General features: G+C 41.1%; 1 protein-coding gene across 1 annotated transcript in view; it reads left to right on the plus strand.

Moving 5' to 3' along the window:
• Positions 1-2,659: 2,659 nt before the first annotated feature.
• The window catches only part of TTC6 (tetratricopeptide repeat domain 6), a 213,666-nt gene continuing 203,806 nt past the window's right edge, over positions 2,660-12,519 (plus strand). Inside the window, exon 1 of the mRNA XM_046007869.1 lies at positions 2,660-3,598. Coding sequence (XP_045863825.1) covers positions 2,660-3,598 — 939 coding nt within the window. The remainder of the gene's footprint in view (positions 3,599-12,519) is intronic.

Raw genomic sequence — 12,519 nt, forward strand, 5'->3', positions numbered from 1 at the left:
CAATCAAGAATGTGGATAAGATGATAAACAAAGAAATGCAAAGTAAAATAAAATTTTTTCCACATTTAAGTGTTAAATCTGTCTTTTTTTGGTATATGGCATAAAATGAGGTCTAATTTCCCCCTCCCCCCATCCAATACTCTACCAGTTGCCTCAGCACAACTTACTGAATAATTCTTATTGCCAATTTAACAGTTTTTACAATATAACTCATAGCGTTTTTAATTCTTTTGTTCAGTCTACGTGATGATTCTAGCAATAGTATATCCAGTTTAATGCTTACATCTGTGTAAGTTCTAATTATTTTATTAGATTACTGCTCCCTCATTTCCCTTTTACAAATTTTGCCTAATCTATCCTGTTTTTTATTTCAAATGAGTCCAGAATTACTTTTCAGAGTCCAAATAGAATTTGTAGATTTTGATTATGATAGCATTAAACCAACACAGTATTTTGGAAAGCCCTTATGTAATTACAATATTTGATTTTTTTCGCCAAGGGACATTAACTATTTAGTCACATCTTTTATGTCCTTCAGTAATTATAAAAATTTATTCATGCAGTTTAAGTACGTTTCTCATTGTGTTTATTGCTAGATACATTAAAAAATTATAATGGAATTTTATCACTGTGTTTTTGAATGGATCATTTTGGTCTAAAGGAAGTTATTGATTTTGGTATAAAATCTTAAAAAATTTAAGTGTCTTAAAGAAATCTATTATAATTCTATCTAGTTCTTTGGTTTAGATCTTCTAGGTAGATAATCATATTTGCAAATAATGGTGATATTCCAGAGGTGTTTCTGCTTTATTTTTATTATTTTTAAAGATTTTATTTATTTATTTGATAGAGAGAGAGATCACAAGTAGGCAGAGCAGCAGGCAGAGAGACAGGGAAGCAGGCTCCCTGCTGAGCAGAGAGCCCCCTGTGGGGCTTGATCCCAGGACCCTGGGATCATGACCTGAGCTGAAGGCAGAGGATTAATCTACTGCGCCACCCAGGTGCCCCTGTTTCTGCTTTATAATTTTTTTTCAAAGAACCTTGGCATTGGGCTTCCTAAAAATACACAAATTAGTTTTTCTAATTCATTATTTTCTGCTTTTATTTTCATTGTTTAACCCTTATTTCTCAAAATTCCCTTCTTCTTGGTTTCTGTGGAACTCTTCCCATTTTCCTCTCTGTTGCTCCTACTCATCCCACTTCCCAGAGACGAATCCCACCTACCAAAGAATCTGTAATTGGGCCCTTCTCTATTTATATTTCCTGTTAGCCTGGCTTTTGTTAATGACCTCAGATCTCTCAGGATCTAAAAATCTACTTAAGGATCATAGATGAACTGGCCCTGCTGAATACCAGGTTAATAAATACACATAACATAAAATTTTGCCATTTTAACCATTTTTAAGTGTACAAGTCACTGAATAGCAGAGGTTTTATTGTGTACTTGGCTATGAAGAAGACTTCATCAAGATGATTTGAAGTTCCTATTTTATGAAGGATCTTTAATCACTTTCATTTACTCCTTCTCTTTGGCCAGATCCTGTCAGTTCTACCTGTTATGTCTCTGTTTTCACTCTGCTCCATTACCAATGCCAGCCAGGCCTTATGCTCAAGCTGTGGAGATTCTTCTTTGCCTCTCTCCCTTTATTCTTTGTTCCACTCAATATCCCCCAAACACCAGATCCTATCAAGCCATATTCTGTTAAAAGTTTTTGAATGGTTTTCAGTAGCCAAGAGAAAAAGTACGAATATTTGGCATGCGAGGCCTCAGGATCTGGCTGCAGCCTACCTTGTTGCTGAATGGCCTTGCCCCTGTCATACGGTTTGCTTTAGCTCTGGAGGCATATTGAGGGAAGTGGGCTGGAGGAGGGATGGAGACACCCACCACCAGTTGGAGAAGGAAGAGGAAACTGCCATCTTGCCCCAAGAGTAGGGATTTGGTCCTTGCGTTGCCAGAGCCTTCCTTTTTTCTTTTTTTTTCCTCCCCAGAGAACCTATTTATCTGGAATTTTATGTGAAAATGTCTCATTTTAAAATTGCTGGTACAAATTTGTATCTTTGAAAAATTTGGAGCAATTGTAAAATCTGTTCGTGGGCTAGCTTCCAATCAATGGATGGTCTCTATTCTCTCTTAGGGTTTCTTTAGATTCTCTCTGCCTGTCTGTCTTGTCTGGAATTGGGACATTACATTTTAGTCTAAAGAAATGTTAAAACCGGGCGCCTGGGTGGCTCAGTGGATTAAGCCGCTGCCTTCGGCTCAGGTCATGATCTCAGGGTCCTGGGATCGAGCCCCGCATCGGGCCCTCTGCTCCGCAGGGAGCCTGCTTCCTCCTCTCTCTCTGCCTACTTGTGATCTCTCTCTCTCACTGTCAAATAAATAAAATAAAATCTTAAAAAAAAATGTTAAAACCAATCGGAGTTTCAGAAATTCCTACTGTAAAAAGGTTACTGCTTTAAAGGTTTTCCGTGGTTCCTGTGAAAAGGCCAATAGTTGGATTTAAAATGACATAAACTAATACTACCCACTTGTGCCCCTGGGAGCACACCGAGCGTTGTACCTTAAGAGGCTTTTTTTTGAGTTTGACTCGTATTTATCGACATGAGTTTTGTTATAGATATGTAATACATTGTCGTTATTTCACAGGACAAATTAGCCAAGATGTCCGCAGTTTCGAAGCATTTTGGACTGAAATACAAAGAAGAATCCTACATCTTTAAAGAGCTTGAGAGGATTCGACAGGAAACTAAAAAGGATCTTCTCCAATTCCAGCAGAAGTTGGCCCCCAAGCCGGCTGTGGATGAAGCCCCAGTGTGTGGCCTCCAGGCCCCGGGCCCTGCCCCTCCTGGGGAGAAGGGCAGCGCCGCCTACGATGGACCCCAAAAGCCATCAGGGTCCCCTCGAGCTAAAGGCCCTACGACCCTCACTGTGGCCCTCCGGCAGCAGGCGCCCCGAGGCGCAGCGCGGCCCCCGGCCCCGAGCGAGGAGGCCGCTCCGGGAAAGACCCGGCGGTTTCGCCCCCAGGACTTCTACTTGCGGAGCTCTGCGTTCCTCCGGCACCCGCCCCAGAAAAAGCCGCCGGTCATCGCTTCCAGGGCTGGCACGTCCAGACCGTTAGTCCTGATGCTGCCCCCTGCGGCAAGGGAGAGGCCGGGGGCGCGCCTGGGCCGGAGGAGCCCGCGGCCCACGGGCCCCAAGCCCGTCCCGCACCCCGGCCGGGAGCGCGGCGTGAAAGAGGGCACGGCTCCGCCCGCAGAGGCCCGCCAGGCCAAACCGAGGACCGGCAGCTCCATTTCCAGCCCGGAGGGTGACGCGGAGGCGGGCGGCCGGCGGAGGAGAGCCAGGGCTCACACCCTCTCCTTGAGCGGGGCCTTAGCCAGCCGACCGCTCCGGTCGGTTTCCGAAAGCCAGCAGGGGAGCATCCGGCTGGGCGGCTCGCGGGAGGCCGCCCGGCCGGCGGCTCAGCCGGTGCGAGTGATCCCGACTTCCATAGAGGAGATCATCGCCTCCTTGCAGTCGGAGGCCCAGCTGGCCTCCGACCAGACCATCAAAGAGCTCATCCAGAGCGTCCTCGGCGAGAACTACGACATTAAAATGGAAGTAGGTGAACCAGAAGGAGAATTAATATTTTTCCTGGATAAATGCAACTTAAGGAAACATTCATAGCATATTTAAGTGCATGGGGTAGTGTTACAAGCTAGGTAAGCTAGACGAAACACCTGGGTCTTATTCAAGGGCTTAGAATTTGGAATTCGACTTTTAAAATATTCCATCCAGGAGAGTGTATACTCTTTCAGTGAAAGAAATTGAGAGATTATCTCAAAAATTAGCTCAAAGTACATTGGTTGTAGACTCGAGTAATACATCACTGGAAACTTTTAGTTTCAAAGTCGTTGTGACTATTGAGTATCAAAATAACAGATGTTTTCTATAGAAAACTCAGTCATTTTCTGTTATAGTTTAGGAATGGCAGTAAAATTTTATACTAAGTGATCACTATATTACTGTCAAGAAGTTGAATTTGTAGTTCTTTGATTTTTTAGGGAAAAAATCGCTCTTAATATATATGTTTTTAAAGATTTTATTTATTTATTTGACAGAGAAGTGAGAGAGAGCAGGAGGCAGGGAGGAGGGGACAGAGAGAAAGGGAGGGATAGAAGGAGAGGGAGGAGTAGAGGGAGAAGAAGGGGTAGAGGAAGAGGGAGAAGCAGGCTCCTGGCTGAGCAAAGATCCTCTTGAAGTGGGGCTCCATCCCAGGACCCCAGGATCATGACCTGAGCCTAAGGCATATGCTTAACCAACTGAGCCACTCAGGTGCCTCTCTCTTAAAATGTTTTTTAAAAATTTACTTCCTAGGCCTTCCCAGTTATAGAGATGCTAAATGATTCTTTTGTGCCAAGCAAAATGAGATATTGTATGCATTTTGTCCCAAAATGCAAAAAAACCTCATCAGGTGGATACCTATAAAAGCCTCATTTTATACAGGATGTTTCCTAGCTTTAGTGTTGTTAAAGGATTGGCTCAATGTCCCAAACTAAGAAATGGCAGAACTGATTCTACCCCAGGTGGTCACACCCCAGAGACTGTGGTGGAAACATTCCAAAACTGTCCATTCCTTGATTGTGATATGTACCCAGAAGGGAGTAAAGCTAGATAGGATAAGTTAAGATATATTTTTAAAAGATTTTATTTATTTACTTATTTGACAGAGATCACAAGTAGGCAGAGAGGCATGCAGAGAGAGAGAAGAGGAAGCAGGCTCCCTGAGGAGCAGAGAGCCCGATATGGGGCTCAATCCCAGGACCTGGGGAAGATGACCTGAGCCAAAGGCAGAAGATTTTTTGTTGTTGTTGTTCTTCTTTTCTTTTTTTTTTCATTTTTTGAAAATTTTTTTCATTTGTTTTCACAAAATAAATTTAATTAATTAATTAATTAATTATTTATTTTAAAAGATTTTATTTATTTATTTGACAGACAGAGATTATAAGTAGGCAGAGAGGCAGGCAGAGAGGCAGGCAGAGAGAGAAGAGGAAGCAGGCTCCCTGCTGAGCAGAAAGCCTGATATGGAGCTTGATCCCAGGACCCTGGAATCATGACCTGAGCCGAAGGCAGAGGCTTTCACCCACTGAGCCACCTAGGTGCCCCATAATTTTTTATTTTTTATTAACATATAATGTATTATTAGCTCCAGGGGTACAGGCTTGTGAATCGCCAGGTTTACACACTTCATAGCTCTCACCATAGCACATACCCTCCCCAATGTCCATAAGCCAACCATCCTCTCCCTCCTCCACTCCCCACCCCCCCAGGAACCCTCAGTTTGTTTTGTGAGATTAAGAGTCTCTTATGGTTTGTCTCCCTCCCAATCCCATCTTGTTTCATTTTTTTCCTTCCCTACTCCCCAAGACCCCATTACTTATTTATTTGACAGATATCACAAGTAGGCAGAGAGGCAGGCAGAGAGAGAGGAGGAAGCAGGCTCCCCACTGAGCATAGAGCCTGATGTGGGACTTGATCCCAGGACCCTGGGATCATAACCTGAGCTGAAGGCAGAGGCTTTAACCCATTGAGGCACTCAGGCACCCCTGACAAATTCTTCATATCAGGGAGATCACATGATAATTGTCTTTCTCTGACTGACTTACTTTGCTCAGCATAACACCCTCTAGTTCCATCCACATTGTTGCAAATGGCAAGATTTCATTTCTTTTGATGGCTGCATAGTATTCCATTGTATATGTATACCACTTTTTCTTTATCCATTCATCTGTTGATGGACATCTAGGTTCTTTCCATAGTTTGGCTCTTGTGGACATTGCTGCTATAAACACTTGGGTGCACGTGCCCCTTTGGATCACTACATTTGTATCTTTAGTATAAATGGCCAGTAGTGCGATTGCTGGGTTGTAGGGTAGCTCTATTTTCAACTTTTTGAGGAACCTCCATGCTGCTTTCCAGCTTGCATTCCCACCAACAATATAGGAGGGTTCCCCTTTCTCCCCATCCTGGTCAGCATCTGTCATTTCCTGACTTGTTAATTTTAGCCATTCTGACAGGTGTGAGGTGGTATCTCATTGTGGTTTTGATTTGTATTTCCCTGATGCCAAGTGATGTGGAGCACTTTTTCACGTGTCTGTTGGCCATCTGGATGTCTTCTTTGCAGAAATGTCTGTTCATGTCTTCTGACCATTTCTTGATTGGATTATTTGTTCTTTGGGTGTTGAATTTGATAGGTTCTTTATAGATTTTTGGATACTAGCCCTTTATCTGATATGTCGTTTGCAAATATCTTCTCCCATTCTGTCAGTTGTCTTTTGGATTCGTTAACTGTTTCCTTTGCTGTGCAAAAGCTTTTGATCTTGATGAAGTCCCAATAGTTCATTTTTGCTCTTGCTTCCCTTGCCTTTGACAATGTTCCTAGGAAGAAGTAACTGCGGCTGAGGTCGAAGAGGTTGCTGCCTGTGTTCTCCTTAAGGATTTTGATGGATTCCTTTCTCACATTGAGGTCCTTCATCCATTTTGAGTCTATTTTCATGTGTGTTGTAAGGAAATGGTCCAATTTCATTTTTCTGCATGTGGCTCTCCAATGTTCCCAACACCACTGGTTGAAGAGGCTCTCTTTTTTCCACTGGACATTCTTTCGTGCTTTGTCAAAGATTACTTGACCATAGTGTTGAGGGTCTATTTCTGGGCTCTCTATTCTGTTCCATTGATCTATGTGTCTGTTTTTGTGCCAGTACCATACTGTCTTGATGATGACAGCTTTGTAATAGAGCTTGAAGTCCAGAATTGTGATGCCTCCAACTTTGGCTTTCTTTTTCAACATTCCTCTGGCTATTCGAGGTCTTTTCTGGTTCCATATAAATTTGAGGATTATTTGTTCCATTTCTTTGAAAAAAATTAATCTTATTTTGATAGGGATTACATTAAATGTGTAGATTGCTTTAGGTAGCATAGACATTTTCACAGTATTTGTTCTTCCAATCCATGAGCATGGAATGTTTTTCTATTTCTTTGTGTCTTCCTCAATTTCTTTCATGAGTATTTTATAGTTTTCTGAGTATAGATTCTTTGTTTCTTTGGTTAGGTTTATTCCTAGGTATCTTATGGTTTTGGGTACAATTGTAAAGTATCATATCATCTGTAAAGAGTGATACTTTGACTTCTTCTTTGCCAATTTGGATGCCTTTAATTTCTTTTTGTTGTATGATTGCTGAGGCTAGGACTTCTAGTATTATGTTGAATAGCAGTGGTAATAATGGATATCCCTGACATGTTTCTGACCTTAGTGGAATAGCTCTCAGTTTTTCCCCATTGAGAATGATATTTGCTGTGGGTTTTTCATAGATGGCTTTGATGATATTGAGCTATGTACCCTCTATCCCTACACTTTGAAGAATTTTGATCAAGAAAGGATGCTGTACTTTGTCCAATGCTTTTTTAGCATCTATTGAGAGTATCATATGGTTCTTTTTTTTTAAAGATTTTATCTATTTATTTGACAGAGAGAGATCACAAGTAGACAGAGAGGCAGGCAGAGAGAGAGAGAGAGGGAAGCAGGCTCCCTGCCGAGCAGAGAGCCCGATGCGGGACTCGATCCCAGGACCCTGAGATCATGACCTGAGCCGAAGGCAGCGGCTTAACCCACTGAGCCACCCAGGTGCCCCGTATCATATGGTTCTTATTCTTTCTTTTATTAATGTATTATGTCACATTGATTGATTGTGGATATTGAAACAACCTTCAGCCCAGGAATAAATCCCACTTGGTCGTGGTGAATAATCCTTTTAATGAACTGTTGGATCCTACTGGCTAGTATTTTGGTGAGAATTTTCACATCTGTGTTGATCAAGGATATTGGTCTGTAATCCTCTTTTTTGATGGGGTCTTTGTCTGTTTTGGGGACAAAGCTAATGCTGGCCTCAGAAAATGAGTTTGGAAGTTTTCCTTCCATTTCTATTTTTTGGAACAGTTTCAGGAGAATAGGTATTAATTCTTCATTAAGTGCTTGTTAGAATTCCCCTGGGAAGCCGTTTGGCTCTGGGCTCTTGTTTGTTGAGAGATTTTTGATGACTGCTTCAATCTCCTTACTGGTTGTGGGTCTGTTCAAATTTTCTATTTCTTTCTGGTTCAGTTTTGTTAGTTTATTCGACTTTAGGAATGTATCCATTTCTTCCAGATTGTCATATTTGCTGGCATATAGTTGCTCATAATATGTTCTTATAATTGTTTGTATTTCTTTGGTGTTGGTTGTGATCTCTCCTCTTTCATTCATGATCTTATTTATTTGGGTCCCTTTCTCTCTTTTTGATAAGTCTGGCCAGGGGTTTATCAATCTTATTAATTCTTTCAAGGAACCAGCTCCTAGTTTCTTTGATTTGTTCTACTGTTCTTTTGGTTTCTATTTCATTGATTTCTGCTCTAATCTTTATTATTTCTCTTCTCCTACTGGGTTTAGGCTTTCTTTGCTGTTCTTTCTCCAGCTCCTTTAGGTGTAGGGTTAGGTTGTGTATTTGAGACCTTTATTGTTTCTTGAGAAAGGCTTCTATTGCTATGTATTTTCCTCTCGGGGTTGCCTTTGCTGTGTCCCACAGATTTTGAGCAGTTGTGTTTCATTATCATTTGTTTCCATGATTTTTTTTTTCAATTCTTCTTAATTTCCTGGTTGACCCATTCTTTCTTTAGTAGGATGCTTTTTAGCCTCCATACATTTGGGTTCTTTCCAAATTTCCTCTTGTGATTGAGTTCTAGCTTTAGAGCATTGTGGTCTGAAAATATGCAGGGAATGATCCCAATCTTTTGGTAGCAGTTGAGACCTGATTTGTGACCCAGGATGTGATCTCTTCTGGAGAATGTTCCATGTGTACTAGAGAAGAATGTGTATTCTATTGCTTTGGGATGGAATGTTCTGAATATATCTGTGATGTCCATCTTGTCCAGTGTGTCCTTTAGGCTTTTCTTTCCTTGTTGATCTTTTGCTTGGATGATCTGTCCATTTCAGTGAGGGGGGGTGTTAAAGTCCCCTACAATTATTGTATTCTTGTTGATGTGTTTCTTTGATTTTGTTATTAATTGGTTTATAGAGTTGTCTGCTCCCATGTTAGGGGCATAGATATTTAAAATTGTTAGATCTTCTTGTTTGGACAGACACTTTAAGTATGATATAGTGTCCTTTCTCATCTCTTATTATAGTCTTTGGCTTAAAATCTAATTGATGTGATATTAGGATTGCCACCCCAGCTTTCTTTTGATGTCCATGAACATGGTAAATGGTTTTCCACCCCCTCACTTTAAATCTGGAGGTGTCTTTGGGTCTAAAATGAGTTTCTTGTAGACAGCATATTGATGGGTTTTTTTTTTTTTTTTTTTTTATCCATTCTGATACCCTGTGTCTTATGATTGGGACATTTAGCCCATTTACTTCAGGATAACTATTGAGAGATATGAATTTACTACTATTTTATTGCCTGTAAGGTGTATGTCACTGTATATTGTCTCTGTTCCTTTCTGGTCTACTACTTTTAGGCTCTCTCTTTGCTTGGAGGACCCTTTCAATATTTCCTGTAGGCCTGGTTTGGTGTTTACAAATTCTTTTAGTTTTTGTTTGTCCTGGAAGCTTTTTATCTCTCCTTCTATTTTCAGTGATAGCCTAGCTGGATACAGTATTCTTGAGTGCATGTTTTTCTCATTTAGTGCTCTTACTATATCATGTCAGTTCTTTCTGGCCTGCCAAGTCTCTGTGGATAAGTCTGCTGCCAATCTAATATTTCTACCATTGTATGTTACAGACTTCTTGTTGGGAGCTGCTTTCAGGATTTTTTCTTTGTCACTAAGACTTGTAAGTTTTATTATTAGATGATGGGGTATGGACCTATTTTTATTGATTGTTGATTGATAGATTGATTAGATTTTGATCCTTGTTTCCTTTCCATATTAGGGAAATTCTCTAGTATAATCTGTGCAAATATACCTTCTACCCCCCTCTCTCTTTCTTCTTCTTCTGGAATCCCACCCAATTATTCTAATATTGTTTCATCTTATGGTATCACTTATCTCTCGAATTCTCCCCCTTGTGATCCAGTAGTTGTTTGTCTCTCTTTTGCTCAGCTTCTTTATTCCCCATCATTTGGTCTTCTAGATCATGAGTTCTATCTTCTGCCTCATTTATCCTAGCAATAAGAGCCTACATTTTTAATTGCACCTCATTAATAGCTTTTTTGATTTAAACTTGGTTAAATTTTAGTTCTTTCATTTCTCTAGAAAGGGTTTTTATTTCTCCAGACTTGTTTCTGTAATAACTTCCATGCCTTTTTCAAGCTGAGCTAGCACCTTGAGAATCGTCATTCAATACTCTAGATCTGATATATTACCCATGTATGTATTGATTAGGTCCCTATCCATTGGTACTGCCTCTTTTTTTCGTTGTTGTTGTTGTTGTTCTGGGTTTTCCGCCTTGTCATTTTATCCAGGTAAGAGTATATGGATGAGAGAATAAAATATTAAAAGGGTGGCAAAGACCCCAGAAAAATGTGTTTTATAATCAGAAGAGACCCCAAATCATGGGGAGAGGAAAGGAGGTAAAAAGAAGTTAAAATTAAAGAAAAAATATATATTAGACTGGTGAATAGAACAGAGCCACCCACTTGATTTTGGGTGTATTTTGGTCTCTTAGAAGAAGCTAACTTCCAAAATTTTAAAGAAAGAATACACACACACACACACACACACACATAGGTAAACACGAGGAAGGGATGGAATATGAGTAAAGATGAAAATTTTTTAAAAATTCTGAAAAAGGAGTTGATAAGATAAGTTGTTTGGGAAAAGAGAGAAAAAGAAAGTGGAGAGAATTTGCTCAGGCTGGAGACTAGAACAAAGCCCTGTGCTACATTGCTAGATTTAGGGTATATTTTGATCTATTAGAAGAAGTTGTATCCCAAAGTTTTTTAGAAGGAAAAACCCTATACATATACAAAAAACAAAGTTAGATACAATGAAGGATAAAATATGACTATAATAATGAAGGTTCAAAAAGATTTTTTTAAAAGAAAGGTACTGTTAAGATAAACTAGTTAAAAAAACATTAAAAGAGGAAAGAGCAAAAGTTAAAAAAATTGGAATAAGAACAAAAATAAAATTTAAAAAATTTAATTAATGTTGTAAGACTAAACAGTCATGGAGAGAAAGCCATGAATTCCATGCTTTGCTTTCCCCTCCTCTGGAATTCTGCTATTCTCCTTGACCAGTGAGCTTGGTCCTGACTGGATTTCGTGCTGCTTTTCCGGGGGAGGGGCCTGTTGCTGTGATTCTCAAGTGTCTGTGCCTGAGGTGGAATTGCACTGCCCTTGCCAGGGGCCCTTGCCAGGGCTTGGGTTCACTCTCAGGAGTTTCTGTTCCCTGAACACTTTCTGTACAGCTCTGGAGGACGGGAATGAAAATGGCGGTCTCTCGACCTCTGGCCTGCAGGAGTCTAGAGCTCAGGCCCCACTCCTTAGTGCACCTTTGGAGAAAAGAGCTCAATTACCCCTGTCTCCCTGCTCTCTGGCCGCACTCCAAGCTCACCCGGCCTATGATGGAGTGTTTCTATTTCTGGCACACAGCCCCATCTGGAGTCTCCAAACCCAGCAGATTTCTGCTGCTCCCCGGATCTGCCACTTGTGGGGTCCCTGCTCAAAGAGCAGTGGCCTTACTGTGCCATGGATCACAATTTAAGGTAACCTCCAGCTGAGAGCTCACTCCTTGGCTTTGTCTTTGTAGCCGGCTTAATACCTGTGAGCTTTGCTACACTCAGACACCCCTGATCCTTCTGTGACCCCATGGATCCTGAGACCATGCTGACCCTGTGTGGGCTCCACCCCCTCTTATCCTCTGGAGCAATGTCCCTCAGTGGAGCAGACTTTTAAAAGTTCTGATTTTGTACTCTCTTGCTCCACTGCTTGCTGGGAGCTGGTCCCTCCCCCAGCAGTATATCTCCCTGTTGCTTCAAATTCACTTCTCAGCAGGTCCTACCTTTCAGAAAGTGGTCAGTTTTCTGTTCCTAGAATTGCTCCTCTTCTCTTTGACCTCCTGTTGGATTTGTAGGTGTTCAGAATGGTTTGATAATTATCTAACTGAACTCCTGTGACCCGATGTTATCTCAGCCTGCTACTTCTCTGCAGTCTTGACTCCTCCTGTAAGTTTTAAAAAACTTAAAGGCAGAGTCTTTAACCCACTGAGCCACCCAGACACCCCAGAAGTTAAGATATTTTGTCCATTTATCTAGACTTTGTTGTGACAGGGACATGCAAAGCAAACATAGTAATAAGGGGATCTGAGTCCTACAGAAAGACAGAGAGAGGGAGGAGGGGAAAGAAGGGAAGGGGGGAGAGTGGAGGGAAAGGCAGGAAAGAAGAAACAAGAGACCTAGTTTTTTGAGAATGGCATTGAGGATGACTGTAAGAGGGAAGAAGATTCTGTTACTGTTCTTAGCTGTGGCACCAAACCTCTTGTTAGTATACAGAATTCTACTGCTACATTATGTC

This window comes from Meles meles, chromosome 6 (genome assembly GCF_922984935.1).
Source record: "Meles meles chromosome 6, mMelMel3.1 paternal haplotype, whole genome shotgun sequence".
NCBI lineage: Eukaryota > Metazoa > Chordata > Mammalia > Carnivora > Mustelidae > Meles > Meles meles.